General features: G+C 40.8%; 1 protein-coding gene across 2 annotated transcripts in view; it reads left to right on the top strand.

Annotated features, from left to right (window-relative positions):
• Positions 1-21,578, top strand: part of LOC113981412 (poly [ADP-ribose] polymerase 8-like) — a 224,038-nt gene that overhangs the window by 97,543 nt on the left and 104,917 nt on the right. For both annotated transcript variants that reach the window (XM_027708790.1, XM_027708789.1), the window contains exons 4-7: positions 576-665; positions 1,942-2,012; positions 4,124-4,201; positions 9,110-9,204. In XM_027708790.1, coding sequence (XP_027564591.1) covers positions 576-665; positions 1,942-2,012; positions 4,124-4,201; positions 9,110-9,204 — 334 coding nt within the window. The remainder of the gene's footprint in view (positions 1-575; positions 666-1,941; positions 2,013-4,123; positions 4,202-9,109; positions 9,205-21,578) is intronic.

Here is a 21,578-nt window from a genome sequence, read left to right as displayed (position 1 = left end):
ACAGCTCCTGAGATCCAGTTAAAAAAAAAAAAAGTCCCACCCAAAATGCCCAGTCGGACCCCTGTAGCCCCACCCGACGCGCCTCCTCCAAAAAAACACAAAAAAGGCAAAACAACCCCCAAACCCCAAGCACCTCCCAGCCAAAAGAGCTCTGCTTCTTACAGAGAGAAGCCATTAGCATGTCAGTAGAACAGTCATTAAGGTCCAAGCCAAGCAAACACCAAAGCCTGAAAAACTCACCCCCACCCCAGCCAAGTGGTTGGCGTGAAAAAATTCGCCAGAAGCTAATGAAAAAGAAAAAGGAACTAGAACATGGTGTGATTCCTGAAAGCCGTGACATCGGACTCCAGGGGTTTGCTTTTATAAAATTTGGGTCCAAATCTTCCATCCTTTCGGTATTTTTCTTTTCATTAGCAATCTCAGCAGAAAAAAGCACACCAGGAGGATCATAGTTCTGGGCTTCCCTAACCACGTGGGAAGTGGTTCCTTATGGTATAAGGGTGGGATGGACAATGTTGGAAGGGACTGACAGAGCACAATTGGACTTCACCATGCAAGGTGTTTTTCTTTTGTAGATAACACTTATGTTTCCAGTTCTGATAACGATGAAGATGTGTTAGTTACAACAGAGCCAATTCCAGTAATTTTCCACCAAATTGCTACAGGTAATCTTATGTCCCAAGTGTTTTATCAAGGTCATATTTCATGAGGAAAGACGAGGCGTTGCCTGTACTTAAAGGGAGATAGGTTAATGTCAGTACAGTTTTCTATCACAGGCTTGCCATTGTAAATTGTCCTACATTTCAGAATAGAAGAAATGAAAGTATTTCTTTTGGGGATCAGTACGATTCTGTAGGCAGAATGTATTCTATTCTTTTAATGTCTTTCAATTCTCCTTGAATACAGTTAGAGGTGCTTAGTGCTTCCCAGTTATAAGTTTTCATGCTCACTTGCCTAAAACTTCACTAAATCTTCACCATTAGAGATGAAACAGTCTATAACTACCATTGCCTCTGGTGAATTACTTCAGGAAATTTTAAACAAAATGGTTCAGCTATTTTACTAAATGAGACTATAGAAAAAAAATTTGCTCAGGGGTTTTAGGAACCTCTTAATTTGAAATTATTTCCATACTTTCAAAAAGTATTTGATACATGAGAGGGCATGATTTTCAGACATCTAGGCACATTTATACAATATATAACCAAGATTTTTTATATTGTAGCAGCCAAATTCCCTGATGATTTCAGGCTGCAGGAGAAACTGCATGTTTTAATTCTGGCAATTCTTCAGATAAGAACACTTATTTTGCAGACTTTTTATTATTATTACAATACTTTAGGGCTTTTTTTGTGCAACACAGAATTACTTTGAATTCCACTGGAAAGCCAAGATGATCTTCAGTCTCTGATCTCATTTATACTGATGTAAATATAAAATAATTTTATTGAAGTCAGTGGAGTGGCACCCAAACAAAAGCTGGCCATTATAGTCAGAAGTTTAATATAAATTTTTAATATAAATTTTACTTCCAAATATTTCTGTAATTTAAAAAGAAATAAACCCTGTCATTTAAAATAGAAGAAAACCCTTCTTTATATAGAAGATGATCTAATTTAATTTTGCTGAGGGATTTTGATTTTTTGTTACTTTATAAAGTATACAAAATTAATGAATGACACTGAAGTGTAAATTACAGATTAAGAAAAACAAATCTCCTAGATGTACCAGCTGAGTTTCATTTCACAGTTTAACATATGAGTCTTCTGAGATGTTGGGGCTTCTTAATTTTAGACTTGTATTGTAAACTCTTTGGTGCTTTTCATATCTGTAACTTTTTGTTCCTTATTTGCTGAACTACTCCAAGTATTTCAAGTCTGCATATGCAAAATTATTTTCCATTTTTCACATATGTTCCCTATTTTCCCATTTCTTTTAAAGAATTAAGAAAAACCAATGATGTCAACTATTGCTTATCCATAAAATCAAAACTACAGGGGGAGAATGAAGAGGTATGTATTTCTTGTATGTGTATTTTAACAAGTTATTTTAAGAAGCAACGGCAAATAATAAACTATGAATATTTACCATAGATTTCCTGTCAAATCTATGCTTACCTAAACTGTATGTTTACACATTTTATAAGGTGAGCATAGTTCTTTGGGTTTCATCCATGGATTAACCAGTGATTCACTTAGTTGGGTTAGGGATGCTCCCATCCTAGGAGATATGGTTTTGATGTTTATTTTGTTTTTTGTTCAGCAGCGGCATAGACCCTGTCTGTCCTAAAAATACAACTCTCCTGGAGAAGTAGATCATGATGCCATTACCTTTTAACGTAGTCTTGCACATAGGACCACATCCCATTTATTAGCTCACTGCTTCTTTGTGTGGCCACAGTCCCACTGGCGTCTCTGGACCTCTGCATGATATTATTCACCATACATAGTGTCTGGAGTATTAGGGCCTTCCAGTTATGGTTATATTTGTGCTGTACCTCTGGCATGGTTCCCTGACCAGTCTCACTGAGACATCAAGAAAGAAGTCACACTAACGTAAGGTATACAGGGGTTGACAGTGTTATAGGCTCAAAGAAAGTACCACATTAGCTCCCACTCCAAGAAAAAAATTGAGCACTGTATCAAGAACTCAAGTGCTTGACATAAAGATTTCCTTTGGTAAGGGCAGTTGCTTTGTTTGGAATACATGTTTCTTAACTAATTCTTTTTAGACTCCAATCTGTATTTGATCTCGGAAAAGGCAAATAAGCGTGTTCAGATATGATAATGGGTATGGTTGGGGTTTTTTGTGGATTAAACCTCATTTGATGTAAAAAGCTGCACTGGAAATATTTTGCTTCAACTGTCTCATAATTGTATTCAGTGCTCTTTAAACATTAGAAATTCAAGCAGAGTAAGATTTTACCCTTTTGATTAAAAGCCTGGGATATAGTTAGCTTCTATGGGACAGAGTTTGAGGGTTTATTTATTTATTTTGGATTGAATGAGGTATTTAAGTATTAAAGTACTGAAAAAGCTTTTAGATAAAAGACGGGCCATTTCTGTTTTTGAGGCAATTAGAAATTTTGGTTAGGATAGGATGGGTTCGTCGTTATTGTAGTGTGAGAATTTAATTTATTTTTGCTTTGGGTTGAATTTTTTGTTCAGTTGAGTTCTCTTTTAACACAGACTTCCCCTTGAGCTAAGGTTATAAAACAAAGAAGACTGTCATCGCTTTGTTTCTTTTCAGTAAAGTAGAAGCAGAAATTATTTTTATGCCTTATCTTAGAAAATTACCATGAAATTGATGATAAGAGTATATTTGTAATTTATGAATATATGGGTTTAGGGGTAACTTTTAGTCTTTGATTCATACATCTATTCTATTATGGCAGTTCTGTGCAGGACATAAATAAAAAATATGCAATAAATATATAATTTTCAGGTTGAAGAAAAGAATTATGGTTTTATCAGGTAATCTTTATGGGATCCTTTTCAGCATAGGGCCTAGAAATAATAAATGGATTGTGGGAAATAAGAATTAATATTTTTGAGCAATTTCATAATTATAAGTACAGGGTCCATTGGTAGGAAGCAGAATATAACACTTCAACTTGTGCTGAGTTGCAGTCTGTAGCATAATCAGTTATATTTACTAATAATTACTCAGCAGTGGGCCAGGGATTCTTTCACAGAAAGTAACTTAAGAGATCCCATGCTCAGGCTTAAATTATTTCCTTAAACTATGAGAATTTATTTACAGAATAAAGTAATTATTTAAGGTCACTGAAACACCAAATGAATTAAGTCCATAACCTCTCTTGGTGGGTAAATTATGCTTTCTTGAGCAGAAGCACATAGTGAAGTATCCCTGTATAATCTACTGAACTCTACAGTTCCATAAAATACCACACTGTGTCTGTATGCAAAGTATTTATTTCTCCAACATATATTCAGGGTGTTTTATGTACCTAGTTAGTGGGTACTTGTTTTGCCTAAGATCTCTTAATCAAGGGTGCTTAGAGCTTATTTGTAAAAATGTAATTACTGTAGTTATAATTATAAATATGAATGCAAGATAGACATATCACTTGTATCACTGTTAACTTTTATTTTCCATTAAGGAGCCACAGCACAACATCACAGTTGATGAAGACTCTGAAGGAGATAATGATTCTGAGGAATTTTATTATGGAGGACAGGTAATGGAGGATATTTTTGTACAAGTTTCAAGAAATTAATATTTGAAAGCTTCTGTGGTTCATTCCATTATAAATTTATGATAATAATTCATTTATTACGTTTATTCAACATAGAATAGAATGCCGTGTATATATAGGTAGTATTTTATAGTAGAAATATTGAATATGTCATACTGTATAATTATATAAAATTTAAAATAAAATGTGTTTGTTTATATTTGTAAGGCCGTAAGGATAGAAAACCAAGTTCTCTTCAGGATGTTTGAAAACAGAATCCAGTTGCTTACTTCCAGGAAATAGATATTCACTTTTTAAAGCACATCCCGTTATTGATACAAATGGGAAGTCAGGCTGGCTCCAAATCTGTTTCCTTCTGGAGGATTGCCATTTTGTAAAGTCAAAAGCACTCGAATTTAATAATAAAAAGGTTATTACAAAGCAATTTTGATCTAGGCAATAGTCCATTCTTTTTCTGAGCTCTACAGTTAAGTTCACCTTGAAAAATGCTGCATATTTTTAGATGAATGTACTGCTCTGTGTCTTCTTGTTCCCTCAATAGAATTCATCATTCGCCTTTGTATTGGAAAATAAAATTTCTTCATAGCTTTTCCTTTTGCAATGTCAATAGAGCACTTCACGTTGCTCGTCTCTTTATTCAGATTTTTCTTATCTTTTTAGTCCATTGCCCCAAAGGAATAATTTCTCATTTATATTGTTAGAATTTTTTATTTCAATGAGCATTTTAATGAATTACAGTCACTCTTTATGAAAGTTATCACTGCCTCAGCCTTGATGCTGAAGCCATCCGTGCCCTGGGTATGTAGAGCCAAGGCTAAAGGAGTGTGCCAGCAGTGCCAGCTGGTTAGGTCAGTGCAGAAAGTGTGGGATGCCATTGAGCAGGACATCGCCAAGTCTCTTCTCTTGCAGAGGCAACAACGTGGTGGGGTTTGAACACAAAATACATGTTGAAGTGCTTTAAAAATGCCCTTAAAAAGCTACTAAAAGTGATATTGAAATGAACTGAAAGACTGTATTTTCAGTATAAGAAATTACTAACATGGGGTATTGACTCATGTACACTTTAGAAATGACTGCAGGAAATGCCTTCCTTCAGCTGCCAACTCCTACAGCCCCATGGAGAGCTGGGAAGGACCATGTACACATACTTCAGTGCAAAGTCTTATTTTAATCTGCCTGACAGGAAAAATATGATTTTGCCCTGTAGTGATGAGTTGTGTGTACTGGCTCCATTTTTCAGCTCTGCAGAAAGGGCAGTAACCTTAAGGTGAAGGAAAAGGCAGCAAACATCTGGGAGTTCTTACCTCTTGAACCACTGCAAATACATTTAGTAAAGGATGTCTGCCAGTACCCAAATAAATAAATAAATATTAACGCTGTCTATGAGATATGAATACAGAGAGCAGTAAATCATTTTGTAAGGTATAAAAGAGCTGTGTAATAGGAAATACTGGTTAGAATTTAGTTGCCTTTTATTTGAAGTATAAACTACATTATATTGCATTGTCTTTTTTTAAAGATAATACATGTAATTGAAGAAATGATAACTGGTAAAAAGAAACCAATAAAATTACAATTACATCAGCAATAAAAGTAAACTATCAGATGACTGAATGTCTTGAATATGGAATACTCAAAAAGCAAAATAAGGAGAAGAAGCAAACCAAAAAACCCCAAAGACATTGCAGAAAGTATAATGAGAGAAAAAAGGAAAATTTTAATTTAATATTTCATGGTCTGTGCAGGTTTAAAGGTAAACCAGCAGGGGAAATGAACTCAACTCAAAGGAGAGATTATAAGTCAGAATAACAATTTAATAAAATAATACAATAATATGATTATACAGACAAACAGTTGTTTTTAACCCACAAAACCCAAATGTATAACCCAGCACCCTGGGGCATGAACAGAGTGGTGTTCGTTGGGCCCCCTGAGTCCAAAGTAAAAGGAGAGGGAAAAAAAAACCCTGTTGGTGAGAGTGCTGTTGCAGTCTGGTCAAGAGTGGTGGTTGCAGTCCGGTCGAGAGTGGTGGTTGCTGTCCGGTTGGAAAGTGGTGGTCTGCAGTCTAGTTGAGAGACTTCAAGATTATATATCCTCCAGTTCAGGCAGGAATGCCCAGTACCTCCCTCAGGGCGGGGAGTTCCAACAATGGGTGTGAGGACAAGAACATCCTCCTATCTCGCAGGCCTCTTAACACCCAGTTTATAGCCTGAGGAGTCAGGCCTGCTCTGGGCAGATGGTGTAAATGGTCTATTGATAACAGTTTCTGGAAAATGGCATGGAAGGCTATAGAATACACAATTTTGGGTTACACCCATACAGTGATGAACTGGTCTCAGCTGTTCTAACTAGGACAATGGTCAAAAAAGACAAAATTGTAAAGAAGAATTAAAAAAAAAAGATCGAGGACTTAGGAAATAATTAGGAAATCAGATCATGAGCAAAGTGCCTTGAGAGATAAAAAGAACAGTTCTTTTTCAAATAAATTGATTGTAAGAGTTATTAAATGAGCATCAGGTATATTGGAAAAACAAAGTAGTTGACTGTATATGTGGGGAATCAGTAAGGTAAGCTGCTTCATTTGAAACACGTGTGCTGTGTCCACAGAGAAAGGGGACAAAAATGTTGATTTTAGCAACTAGACGGAATAGATGATAGTGTAATTGTGTGCAATATACTTGGAAAAGGTGGAGGTCAAGGATAATTCTAACATTTCTAAGTGGTTACATCTGGAAATACGACAGAGCAACTGATCATTGAAACAAGGACCATGAAAAATGGAAAATGACATTTCATGGACAAATGATTTGCACAGGATTTGCCTCACTGCTGAGACTTTCTAAACACAGACCCTTTAGACACAGCAAAGTTATCAGATTTTTTAGCTTTTTAATTTGCTTTTTCTGAGACTCATTGTTAATTCTTACTTTGAGTCTCTATCTTCTACATTTGCAAATGAGAACAGGAAACTGAAATGGTAATACGGCTGCCTGTGGCTCTCTCCCCTTCTCTTGTGCTTCAGTTACAGTACATACTTGCAAATGCAGATATACAAAACTCTGACAGTCTCCTCTGCCTACATTTTCTGTGGCACTAATTCAGGGATGGAAAATATTACACTCTGCTCTTAAAATTTACCAGAACACCGCTTTGTTTCCTTTTTGAGTTCATAACTTCTAACCATCAGAAAATAGATTGGAGAAAGCATTATGTTGAGCAGTTCTGTGTTCTGCATAGTGTTCCTTTTGGATTTTACTACTATTGATACAGAAGACTGTTTAAAAATGTGGTTTAGGACCAACAAAGGTGATGGGTGAGCCACAGCTACTATTTGTGAAATGATTGCTGTGCTTTCTTTGGAAGCAGGACAGTAATTATTGATGTGTCTCTAAAGAATTCATCTTTGAGTAATGAGCATGTAAAAAGCATTGGTTTACTAATACCTTAAGTGTAAAAAAATTATAGTAAAAGTTTTCTTCCTGTGCTCTGCTACTTGGGAAATTATTCTGACATGCCTGCCCAAACAAGGTAGGGGTATTTGTCTTATACCCTTCTGGTCATTAATATTGTTGATATCTAATAAATACATATCCATGCTATGCTGATGAATTCCGTGCCTTATATTTGAAGAATTCTAAGTCTAATCAAATTATTCTTTGCTAATTTTCACATGTAAAAAGTGATCAGCTGATTATTATTTTAATTTTCTTGAAATTTATTTAATTAGATTGAAAAGTAAATCTCTAGGTATCAGAACTGAAAGTGTCACAGCACTGATCTACAGATTTGGATGTACAAATAGAAGAAACAGTACTGCAGTTAGATATGATTCTACAATAGCAAGAATTCTCAGCATCAGTATATATGTCTAAAGGGATAAATTGCACTCCTGTGCTTTGCTCTCAGCATTTATCAAATGTACAATCCAGATCCTACTCTCATTTCTGCATCTGTCCAAATCTAGGGAGATAATCGACTTCTGTGGAATTCTGGTCATTCTAATTGGTGTAAAGTAGAATTAGACTCACACAATCAGGAGCATATTGCTTAAAGAGAAAGTAGTAATAGACTTTAAATAGATTGTTACAAGCCTAAAAAGGTATTTTGGTCCTTGTAGAAGATAGGAAGATATTAATTATTTTGACTTCATGCAGTCCAACCAAACCAGCTCACAATTTTTCTTTATAGTATAAGCACTAATGTAACTGTTTCCACTTTCCATGCAGAGTTTTAAAAAGTGAGGATGGTGTCTAAACATGTTTCTTTATACCTTCTTTGGTAAAATAATTAAAATGTGAAAGTGTTCTTTAATTATTTTCCTTTTTGATCTGATATAATTGTATTGGTAGATATAATAGTTAAATACATCCAATGAGTAGATTGAAAATGTAACTTAGATGCTGAGACACTTAGTATATACTATATATATATAGTACTTCTCTTGTTAAACCCAAACCATTCTGTGTCTAATGTATGAGAGTTTGACAATAAGCAAAAGGGAGCAAACCTTTGTCCTATAGTGGTTGGAGTGGGATGCTATGACTGGGGAGATCTGGTTCTTCTCCTATTAACCAGTTTTAAAAAACACAAGTGGCCCAGAACAGACCCCAGGACAAGACAGGACAGAGGGATGAGTCCTTTGCAGCTTCTCTTCCCAGAAACAGAAGAGATGTTCTCTGGAATTTTGATGCAGAAAATTTGCTTTGCAAATGGCTTTGTTTATGGAGCAAGACCACCTCAGTGCTTCACCTTATCAACACAGTGTCCCTTCTGGACATAGCATTAAGGAATCTTTATGCAGCATATTTTGCAGGGGGAACGTTCAAGAGACTAGATTAGGTGCCAGTAATGAAATAAATAAGAACTCCTAGAATACTTTTTTTCTGGTAGGTTAGCTATGATGGAGATCTTCACAAGCACCCACAGCTGGAAGCTGATTTGACAGCAGTGAGAGAGATCTATGGACCTAATGCAGTATCCCTCAGGTATGTCATTGACCCTTCTCTATTGTGGAACCTTTAATGCTTTCGAGATTGACTTCCATGTGAACCTTACCTTGCTGCCAAAACACAAGTCTCTTCTGATGATTTCTGTATATTGTTGCAAAAGGAAGGAACACTGCTGGCTAGCAATAATGCTGGTTTTGTTTTTTCTTTTTTGTGGTTGAGTACTGATACAACTGACTAGCCTGTTCTAAAACATCACTATCTTTTGCAGTTCAGTCAGTATTTGAACAGACTTGTTCTTGTTGAAAATTCCTACTCAGCATTACCCTAAATGCTTGTTAAACTTCTGTCATATCCTGTCTTTTACCCTGAAAGTGAAGAAGAGGAATCATGAGAGATTTAGTAAATGATTTCCCTAGGGAAAGATTGAAGGAATTGGATTTGTCTAGTCTGGAAAAAAGACAGAAGGAGAGGACATAAATAACAGTTCTTAAAAAATAAAGCTGTTTGTATATAGGAAGAGTGATCAAATATTTTCTGTTGTCATCATGAGAGAGACAATAAGAAACTAGCTTTGTTAGCAATAAACAAGAATTTGAATAAATTTTAGGAAAGCTTTCTAATTATGGGAAACTAAACTATCCTACAAAGGGAAGTGATGGAACCTCATTTAGGGGTGGATTGCAAAGAGTAATTACACAAAAATTCTGTTTAGCATATATGAATGGTCATGATTCTGATGTAGGGCATAGGTGTACGATATTTTTAATATGCTTTAGGTTTTTTATAACTTCATTTTTCCATCTATACAATCTTAATCATATCATAAAAATAACAGGTAGACAAGATGGAACAGACCTGTCAGGTGTATTACAAAGAAAATGTCAAAGTTGTCACACAAACCAAATAATAAAATACTGAGAAGATAATAACTTTAGACATACATAGATTCCAAGTAACAATTCCCATTAACCTCTAAACAATAAATTCTGTATAAGAAGAGAGAGCATGTCTACAACTATGGTGTACTATACCTTCTTAAATTAGGTGGAAATTACATTTTGAGGACCTGGGTAATTAAAATCCAAATAGGTGTATATTGTTTTATGATATAAAATCATGCGGGACCCCTGGTGGCCTAGTGGTTAGGATGTGGCACTCTCACCGCTGCGACCCAGGTTCAATTCCCCGGTCCCCCGGGCAGATGGAGCTCGTTAGCCCTGTGAGGCCATCCATCTATGAGAAGGTCACTCTAAACAAACCTACGTCCTGAGGACCTCACTGCCATTGTCCAAGCTTGCTTGGCCCCGGCAGATGAACCTTAGGATTAAAGGGTGGGCTCAGTTCAGCGCAGGCTGTGTCTCACCTAAAAAAAAAACCATTGCGCAGGCTTGAAAGGTAAAAGACCTTTCCCAAAATCTTCGTTTGCGAAGACGGGCCATTATTTATAAAATCATACAATACTTTGAGTTGGAAGGGACCTTTAAAAGTCATCTAGTCCAACCCACCCTACAATGGTGAGATAACTCACAGCTCCATTCAACCTGACTTTGAATGTTTGCAGAGATGGGATGTAAATGCCCTGTCCTGCTTGGCGGGTTTAGGGGAAGGTAGTTGGATATACTCTGGGCAGTGCATGGGAGAAAGAACAAAATTCTCAGGAGGTTCAATAACAAACAACTTTTACTCACAAACTTTAAGGCACTCGGCAAACTTAAGACCATACAGACAGAATAAGGGCACTTAGCAAGGCATTGACTGGATTTTTTGGTCCAGCTTACAATATATTTTGAGAAGAAGAAGGTAGGAGAAGAAAGAGAAAAAGAAAGAAAAAGGAGAGAGAGTGTAGACAGTCACCACCCTAGGATCCAGTGTGGTCTCAGCAGCTTTTATATCCAGGGTAGCGGAGTGGGCCTCATGGCACACACCTTACCATCCATTTATCAGTTCCGGTCACCTCTGGCCCTCCCCCAGGTGGGCCTATGCTAATTTCAGTGCCAAAGTTTCACATCTGCACTTTACACAATGCCAGAACCTTCATGGTGCTCATGTGCCTGACCGACCCCATCCCAGTGCCAACCACAGCTGACTTTTCAAATGCGCATGCACTGTGCAGTGGAGTGTGAGAAGGCCCCAGCTGTAGACACCGCCCCCGTTCTTCCTCCTCTCACAGCTTCGATGGGCATTTTGCCTGTAGCTGCCGAGGTACCATGGGCAGCTGTTTTCGTGCCAGTCACAGCCGGGGGGAGGTCTGCCTCCGCACTTGCCACGGTCCCTTCTCCATCCGTCGGGGCCGTGGCAGCTCCCATGCTAGACCCAGAACTTGGTGGTTTCGCGGCTGGACTTGCTCTAGATGCACCGGCGGTCAGCGCTGCCCCCAGGGCAGCATCAGCTTCCACAGCTCCTGAGAGAGCTGCAGCCCCCCCTTTAGCGACTGCGCCTGTCGCCCCTGCTTGTGTTACATCGGCAGGGGCTAAAGCCAGAGCTGCGGGGGAAAGAACTTTTCCTCTGCTCGTTGGAACAGGCGGGAGGAATCATGAGGAGCACATTTGAGGCATCAACTCCCACAACAAACTCCTCAAATGTGCTGGCTAACCTGGGTTGGTCCTGCCATGTGTATAGTCTGGAGCTGGGGTAAATAATGAGAGTGAAAGAGAAAGAAGGGGAAAAAGAGAGAGAGGGGGCCCAATCCGCTTCCTTTTATAGTTAACTTGGTGCACACCTCCTATGTAAACTAGATTTTTCACTCTGTTTTGTTCACACATGCAGACAGCCATTTCAGCCCTCCTCCAGGAAGTGAGTTGAGGGGAAGGGGGACTGAGCACGAGTCTCAAGGTGGAGCACATCTTTCCTTTTGTAACAGTCATAATGTTTGAGACAAAACATGCTTACGTCTGGTCCTCCACAACTGTGTTAAAGGCCTTACAGAAGTGCAGATTTATGATGTCTGTAACTCTTCCCTTGTCCACTGATGTAGTCATTCCGTTGTAGAAGGCCACTAGGTTGGTCAGGCAGGACTTGCCCTTGGTGAAGTTGTACTGGCTGCCTCAAGTCACCTTCCAGTCCTCCATGTGCCTTAGAAGAGCTCCTAGGAGGATCTGTTCTTTGGCCTTTCCAGGCACAGAAATGAGGCTGACAGGCCGGTAGTTCCCAGGGTCCTCCTTTCTACTCTTTTTGAAGATGGGTACAATGTCAGTCATAGAATCGTAGAATGGTTTGGGTTGGAAGGGACCCACAAGGATCATCTAAGTCCAAATCCTGGCCCTGCACAGGACAGCCCCAAGAATCACACCATGTGCCTGAGAACATTGTCCCAGCACTTCTTGAATTCTGTCAGGCTGGGGAGCGTGTTCCAGTGCCTGACCATCCTCTGGGTGAAGAACCTTTTTATAATATCCAGCCTAAACCTCCCCTGACACAGCTACATGCCATTCCCTCAGGTCCTATCACAGGTCACCAGAGAGAAAAGATCAGTGCCTGCCCCCCTGCTTCCCCTCATGAGGAAGCTGTAGACCGCAGTAAGGTCTCCCCTCAGTCTCCTCTTCTCTAGGCTGAACAAGCCAAGTGACCTCAGCCACTCCTCATATGGCTTCCCCTGTAGACCCTTCACCATCTTCATAGTCCTCCTTTGGATGCTCTCTGTGAGAAAGTCTCAGGTCAAGTAATTTTCCAATTAGAATTTATTATATGATAAAAGCAAATACAGCGCTGGGTGAACAGGAGGAGTTTAGCTACTCTGAGGCCTGTCACACCGAAAGCAGACATAGGCTCGACATTTATTTCAGCTATTTCATGTATATATATATACACAAGCATAAACATCATACATCGTTATTTCAGGAATTCAACAGACGTTTTCTTAGACTAATCTGTTATCTACAAAAAGTCGTAAATTCTCATAGCTTCGATAAGAAAGTGTTAACATTCTTGTTGGCTAAGTTTGGTTCAGCTATAACTTATGTAAAAGGTAAAAGGGGGGGTAATCTGTTTTATGTCTTTATGGGGGCCCAATTAAGTTTTATGATTTATTTGTTTTTCTTCCTTCTCCAGGTTATACTGACCTTACTTGTTTTCTTTTTAATTGGAATGTTTGGCAGGAATCATTCTTTTCGTTTATTACAATTCCTCCTCTTTTTTAATAAAATTATTGATTCTTGTCTTTTGCTCTAATCTGGACAATATTAATTTGACATTTCCTTCATCTCGGGAAGGTGGAGTTCTGGTGATTAATAGCACTTTGGCACTTTGAGCAGTCCTTGGATCTATCGGCATGGTCGATATTTGCATCCCTTGTACGACAGAAATTATTAATCGAATGAAGCAAGGAATAAGACATGGTAAAAATATTACGCTGGCTAGGCGGCATAATAAAAAGAATCCTACTATCTTCCACCAAGCCATCCCTAACAAGTTGTCCCACCAGCTGCTATCTAACATGGATTTCCATTTTTGTACTGGTACGTGAGTCAGTTTTCTAATATCTTTTGCAATGTCCATAACTGCTTGTCTATTATCATCAATTTGTAAGCAACAATCTGAGGTATTAAACTTCCCACACACCCCTCCTTGTTTGGCTAACAGATAATCTAAGGCAAGTAGATTTTGGTACATGGCTGCTCGGGTTTTCTATTATTGGCTTGTAATTAGGTCTAGAGTCTGAATTGTTTTATTGGCTACTATTTCCATGACTGCCTGAAGGCGTATAATTCTATTTAACATGTATATGGGGGTTCTATAAACCCAGGTCCCATCTTGCGCCCAAGTAGCTGGTCCGTAAGTAGCAATGATCCGCTCAGGAGGCCATTCATCATCATACCACTTTTGGATTCCTCCAATTTCATCTCTCTTTTTCCGGTGTACGGTCCCATAATCATCGTACAAGGGTACACCTAGATTCATACCCTTTTCGAGGGGCAGTAAGAAAAACCCCTGTTGGTATATACCCAGTGTACAGACTCCTCTCCAGTCTTTAGGGAGCTGTGTATATGCTCGCTTTCCACATATCCAAAATAGTCCCTCTGGGGCTACCCAGTTCAAACTGGTGCTATTTGCTTGGTCCCAATATATTTTCAATTCCTCTATACCTTCAAAAGGATTTCTCGAATTTGTTTTATCACACCACCAGCTTTGGGTATCATTGTGCCACGTACAACCTGCAGTCACATTGTTAGTCCAATATCCTAATGGTTCTTTTGTCCACCAGAATTCTCCTGTGGTATTTATAATTTTTACCGATAGGCATGGGGACTCTACTACTTAAGTCCTATATGTTTCCCTACCTCTTCTTTCAATGCATTCTTGTCCAACTACCTCAGAAGTTAATATCCAACCTTGGGACCTAGATTCTGACACCTTCTGGGAGTGATTCCATTTTAAAATTTCCCATGGAGTGAGGCTGGTCCCTTTCCAGGGCCACTCTTCTGTCATTAAGGGTCCACTACAAATCCAGCACTTAGATAAATCTAATGTTTGAATGATATGTTCCATTAGATCAATGTATAGGTTAGCCCCATAACCTGGGAGTTGCCAATCTTCTCCTAGTTTGTCTTAATTTTTCGTATAAGTTACCCGTGTTGGAAGGCTTTTCTTGCATGGTTCCCTCTAATGTAGTTTGCACTTTTTGTTTTACTATTTCCTCCCTTTTTAAGTCCTGTATTCCACTCCCGTCAGAAAGGTCCCAATGGCCTTCTTGAGTGAAACAAATCCATTCTTCTCCCTTAGGACAATTAAGTCCCAGCCTCGTTCCCCCTTTTCCTAAATTTTTAGCTACTCAGAGTTGCCGAGAACCCGTGTTGCAAGTGTTCAGCTGTTCAGAGTTATAACAGACTTTGTTGACGAATGAATGGTAACTTAATCTTTGAATCATACGACCTTTATACTGTGTAATTTGGTAGCATTTGGCACATTCGTCGGAAAGGGCTTGAGCCCAAAAGCAGCAAAGTACCCAAAAGGGTCCAGCATAACTTAAACCTCCATGGCCCATGCCCAAACGGGGTTGCAGTCCGTGGCTGGCTGTCAGTGACAGGTTCAGAGGTTAATCTGGTCTTGCCCCTTTTAGGTTTTTAGATTTGATTAAGACTTTATCTTGCAAACACCGTGTTCTCTTGGTAATTTCCTTATTCCCACTAATTGATCAGTATATAGAGGTTTATAGCCATTGCAACATTTCTTACCTTGGGTCTATTTAAAATACAAAGTCAAGGTCGCTCGGTCGATAATTTCCCTGGGCCTTTTCCCTAGCAACCCTTACTATACAGTATCCCAATGCTGTATACCAGTCTGTCTCAAATATTTCCCAATTTACTGGTAAGAACAATTCCCACCCACAGAACAATTTCTTTATTTGTGCTGATATAAATAGGTGTCGATCCTCATGTTCATTACGGTACTTAGGGCAATATAGGTATCGTCTATATGACACACAGGACCAGATACGGTGGCAATTCATACATTGACACTCTACCCAACAAGTATGTTCTGACTTTGGATGTTTTATACAACGTATTGAAACTGGTAGTGACGGTTTGGGAATTTGAGAACCCTCCTTCTCAATATCACAAGCTAACGCAAAAATTGGGTGGAATTGATACTTGAGTTTATATAATCCTGCTCCTCCACTTTGCCAAGGGAGGTCTTCTCCGTCCCACGGAAAAAACTGCAGTCTCCTAAGAGTCTGTTTTGGGGGCAATTGAAACCAGGATTTCAAACTAGGTCTCATACCTCTACTTTCAGGAAATACTTGCCAGACTCTTAAATTTCTCTGCTCCGGAGTTAATTCATTCCAGTCCTCAATGTGTCTCCTCCATTCAGGGGATGGATACATAGAGGTCGTTTGTGGAGTTTAAGTTGTACGTCTCCAGGTGTCAATGATACAGTCCACTCTTTTAGCTGTGGTGGATCCACTGGTCCTTTGATCCTGGTAGTGCGGGACCAACCTCTTTCCGCCGTATGGATCGTGGTTTCTGTCGTGAGCAGTACCTGAAAAGGACCTTCCCAATAAGGGGTTAAGGATGTTTCTTTCCATCTTTTTATTAAAACCCAATGTCCAGGATTTATCTTATGTATTTTGAAATCTAAGGGTGCCGTCTGGGCTAAGGCCCCTCGCTCTCTTATCTCTGTTAGTCTTTTTGTGATCGCCTGTATGTATGGCTTTAATTTAGCGTCAACATTGTTATAGTCGTCTATTACATCTTTTAGCCAAATATAAGGCATTCCATAAAGCATTTCATATGGTGATAAACCGAGGTCTGCCCTGGGCTGGGTATGGATATGCAATAAAGCTAATGGTAAACATTTAACCCATGACATCTGAGTTTCGATTATCAATTTGGTTAGAACTTGCTTCAGGGTCTGATTCATTCGTTCAACTCTTCCTGAACTTTGGGGGTGCCAGGGAGTGTGGTGTTTCCATTTGATTCCTAATGCAATTGTTATTTCTCTGACTTTTTTTGATGTGAAATGAGTTCCCCTGTCTGAATCTATGCTATATACTATTCCATATCTGGGGATTATATTTTCAAGTAGCACCTTGATTACAAAATTTGCTGTGACCCTTCCAGTAGGTACTACTTCTACCCAATGGGTCAGATGGTAGGTTATTACTAATAGATATTTCCATCTGTTCACAGGTGGGAGTTCTGTGAAATCCACCTGGATTCGCTCGAAGGATCGGTATGCAATATTCCATCCTCCTACAGGAATATTTCTCATAACCTTTTTATTCACTTTTTGACATGTCAAACAGTGACTTGTAACTTGCTTAGCGATTTCAAAAATTCCTATGCACCCATAACATTGCAAAAAGTGATCACATAGAGCCCGTGTTCCCCAGTGAGTAGCTTGACGTAACTTCATTAATCACGGCTAGGCTTCGCGAATGAAGATTTGGGAAGGGCTCTACCCACGTTTGTCGCAGGCACGTTGGTGGCTAAAAAGGCCAATATGAGATAGGCATGTCCGGTTGCAAAAGGCACAGCAGAAAGACTCCTTAGATGGTATATTCTGCAAGACACGATTCTTTCTGCGTTGTCTTTTCTCCTCAAGGGTGATCCTGCGTGCTTTCTCAAAGGCATCAGCAGCGTTATAAATGGTGTGTCTCCAGACCTCCCGATTGGAGGCCAGAATAGACCAGTTATGGTGGTCAATATGGCCAAGGCTCAGATGTTGTTTCAGGGAGTCCTTGTATCTTCTCTTCAGGGCTCCTCTCTTGTGGCAGCCGGTGGCAAGTTCACCATAAAGCAAGATCTTAGGGAGGCGGTGGTCCTTCATCCTGGAGACGTGCCCTGCCCAAGGCAGCTGTGTTCTCAGTAACATGACCTCAATACTTGTAACTGCTGCTTGTTCAAGAACAGATGTATTAGTCACATATTCTGACCAGTGAATGTTTAGGATTGTACGGAGGCAGCGTTGATGGAAGCGTTCTAGGAGTCGCAGGTGGTGGTGGTAGATGACCCATGATTCAGATCCATATAAGAGAGTAGACAGCACTATGGCTCTGTAAACACTGATCTTTGTAGTTTTCTTCAGGTGTTTATATTGCCAAATTCTTTTATGAAGCTTTCCGAAAGCACTATATGCCTTTGCTAACCAGTTGTCTATCTCCCCGTCAATCTTACCATCCGAGATGAGGCTGCCTAGGTAATGAAACTGCTGGACTGATTTGAGCTCTGATTGGCCAATGGTGATGTGGGGATGATGGGGGACTTCCTGAGGTGCAGATTGATGGAGAACTTCTGTCTTCTTTAAACTGACTTCCAGCCCAAAGAGCTCAGCAGTGTCTGCAAAGCAGGATGTTAAACGCTGCAGGGCTGCCTCTGTGTGGGCAACAAGGGCGGCGTCATCAGCATAGAGCAGCTCCCGGACAAGATGGTTTAAGGTCTTGGTGTGGGCCTTCAGTCGCCTTAGGTTGAATAGGCTTCCATCAGTACGATATCGAATGTAGATACCGACCTGATCATCAAGGTCTGCCGTGGCCCTTTGGAGCATCATGCTGAAAAAGACTGTGAAAAGGGTAGGAGCGAGAACGCAGCCTTGTTTCACACCATTCTTTATTAGAAAGGGCTCAGAAAGTGTGTTACCATATCAGACTTGGACGTGCTGATCCTCATGGAGTGAGATGATCATTTTAAGGAACTTGGGGGGACAACCTAAACGTTCCAAAATCTGCCACAGACCTTTTCTGCTCACAGTATCGAAAGCCTTGGTGAGATCGACAAAGGTTACATAAAGACCTTTGTTCTGTTCCCTACACTTCTCTTGCAGTTGTCTGAGAACAAATACCATGTCTGTGGTTGGCTCTGAAACCACACTGACTTTCAGGTAGAATTTCTTCTGCTATGGCGGGTTCAAGTCTGTTCAAGAGTATTCTTGCCAGGATTTTGCCAGCAATGGAAAGCAGAGTAATACCTCGGTAATTTGAGCAGTCTGATTTAATTCCTTTCTTCTTATACAAAATGATGATGACTGCATCACGAAGGTCTGATGGTAATTCGCCTAGTTCCCAACATCGCACCACAAACTCATGAAATTTGGTATGGAGTGCAAGGTCCCCATGTTTCCAGACTTAAGGTGGAATTCCATCAACCCCAGCTGCCTTGCCGATTTTCACTTGCTGTATGACCTTGAGGGTTTCTCCTAAAGTGGGGGCAGTATCCAATTCATATTTCACCCGTTGTTGTGTGATGGACTGAATTGCTGAGTCTTGGACTGCACGGTTGGCACTGAAAAGAGTCTGAAAGTGTTCATACCATCGATTCAGAATGGTGGTTTTATCTGTTAGAAGCGTTTGACCATCAACGCTGAGTAGAGGGCTTTGTACCTGGTATGTAGGCCCATATGCTGTTTTCAGGGCCTCATAGAATCCTTTCTGATCACCTGTATCTGCACATAATTGAGTTTTTTCAGCTAGATCGATCCACCACTTGTTCTGGATGTCACGGAGTTTCTGTTGGAGCTTGCTGCATGCCAGATGTAAGGCTGCTTTTCTTATGTGACAGGAAGGCAGTGCAAGGTGTGCTTGGTGGGCGGTTCTCTTCTTCCTCAACAAGTCCTGGATTTCTTGATTGTTTTCATCAAACCAGTCCTTGTTCTTCTTGAGGGAGAACCCTAAGGATTCTTTGGAGGATTGCAGTATGCTGTTTTTAATATGGTGGCAAATTGTTTCAGGAGAGGAATCTGCAGAATCTGTGGAATGGTTTTCAAGCCTAGTTTGAAGGTTTGCCTGGAATCTTTCTCTCACTGTGACTGATTGGAGATTGTTAACTTGGAGTATCCTCCTTGGGATACTGCCCCTTTTAGGATTGAATTTGAGATTGAAGTTGAGTTTACAGCGCACAAGCCGATGGTCTGTTTGGCATTCTGCACTGGGCATCACGCGGGTATGGTGGACATCACGGACATCTATCTGTCGCACCAAGACATAATCAATGAGGTGCCAGTGCTTAAATCTGGGATGCATCCAGGTTGTCTTCAGACTGTTTTTCTGCTGAAGGATAGTATTGGTGATGGTGAGTTGCTGCTCCGCACAGAATTCTAACAGAAGTCGACCATTATCGTTGCAGTTTTAAACACCATGCTTGCCTAATATTCCTTTCCAGGCTGAAAAATTCTTACCTACTCTGGCGTTGAAATCACCAAGGATAATGATCTTATCCTCTGCAGGCACTTTTTGGGTAAGAGGCGCAGGTCAGTGTAAAATTTATCCTGTTCGGCGGGGTCAGCTTGGAGAGTTGGGGCATATATACTAAGGAGGACAACGTGTTTGTTGCTGTGGAGTGGAAGGCGTAGGGACATAATGCAGTCAGAGTGACCTGTTGGCAGATTTTCGAGTTTAGGAACAATAGAGTTTTTGATCATGAAGCCGACTCCTGAGAGATGTTTTTCAGTTCTGGGCTTACCTGACCAAAAGAGTGTGTAACCGGCACCACGTTCTCTGAGGCTGCCTTCCTCGTGAAGGCGAACTTCACTGAGAGCAGCAATGCTCGATGTTGAGACGAGCCAGTTCATGGGCAATTAGGGCAGAACGTCGCTCAGGACGTCCGCTATCCGCAGAATCGAGCATGGTTCTGATGTTCCAACATACTAGAGTTAATTTAGGTACACCTTTGGAGGCAGGTGCATGCCTTTGTCTTTTGATCTTTGTGCGACCGCATTGGGAGAAGTGACTAGAAAAAATTCTCAGGAGCTCACCTGTGCCCTACCAAGTGCCAGAGATGCACCCGGGCTCTCCAGGCAACTTGTGCCTTCCAGGTGTGGCAGAAACACTTGCCTTCAGGTGTAGGAAACAATCAGATCCGGATCCTGCAGCACGCCCGCTGCTAAACAGCTCCTGAGTACCAAGACCTCGCTGCGCCTCGCCCCGCAGCCTAATTACCTCCGGTCGTGATACCCCAGATGACACGGGCAATACTCGACAGTCTTTTTCTGGTTCCTCACACCAGTCGCACCATTGTCGCAGGGTATCTGTCATGAGGCCTTGGTCTGGTGGGGGAAGAAAGACACACAAGACACACTAGGACGGTGAGACAAGAGATGTCTGCCTGCTCAGCGCAGCAGGCAGCCTTTATTGAGCTTGCTAAGTTCTACTTTCCCACACACAACACAAACATATTCCCACAATAACATCCAGGAACTTAAGCACCTGCACATTACTAAAGAGCCTTAACCTTGTACTCCCTGCAACCCAAGGCCGTGTCCATGGAAACCATCTAACCAGCTCCACTGCTCCCATGGAACACGGCCTAACTTTTGCACTACCTCAAACTTCAATTGTGGGGCTACAACTTCACCCCACAGTTGTCCTTCTCCTAGGATGACTGCCAGAAGGCTAACGAGCTCATCCTGCCCAAGAATGCAGTGTATCTGGTCCTACGGTTTTGACCTGTCTGGCATGGGCGACCCTACCGAAGGCATGTGCCATCGCCAGTGTAGATCACAACCACATAGGGGTACACAGGTTATGTACCTGTTAGAATGATTTGGGCAAGTCTTTCATTTCCTACTTTACTATCGCCTATCTATATAATCTCAAGGAGATACCCAGGAACAACCCTTTGTCCTGCCCACCCTTTCAGGACGTAACAGAGCAAAGCAAATATATCCAGAGCATGTCGAACCTGGGCAGTAGCTGCAGGTGAGCCAAAAACAAACAAACAAACTAAACAAACCAACCGTTCTGGCCCCCGTACCCATCCAAGGCTGAGGTCTCTTACAAGGCCCCAGCCTGGCTGGGACCCCCATAACTCTACAGGAACCCCACTATCTACCCTGACCTTATCCTTCCTCCACTGTGTTACCATATATCTTCAGGCTCACTGCTCACCTGTGGCACTTCATACAGGATTGCCCCGCTCTCCCTCCCGCCAGTCGGAGGACCCCCCATGGCCCTCTTGACACCCCTCCCCTCTCCTCCCCCC

Source organism: Neopelma chrysocephalum, unplaced genomic scaffold (genome assembly GCF_003984885.1).
Source record: "Neopelma chrysocephalum unplaced genomic scaffold, ASM398488v2 Primary Assembly neopelma1_96533, whole genome shotgun sequence".
Classification (NCBI taxonomy): Eukaryota; Metazoa; Chordata; class Aves; order Passeriformes; family Pipridae; genus Neopelma; species Neopelma chrysocephalum.
Note: the sequence above shows the minus strand (reverse complement) of the source record. Positions and strands in the feature narration are given on the sequence as shown.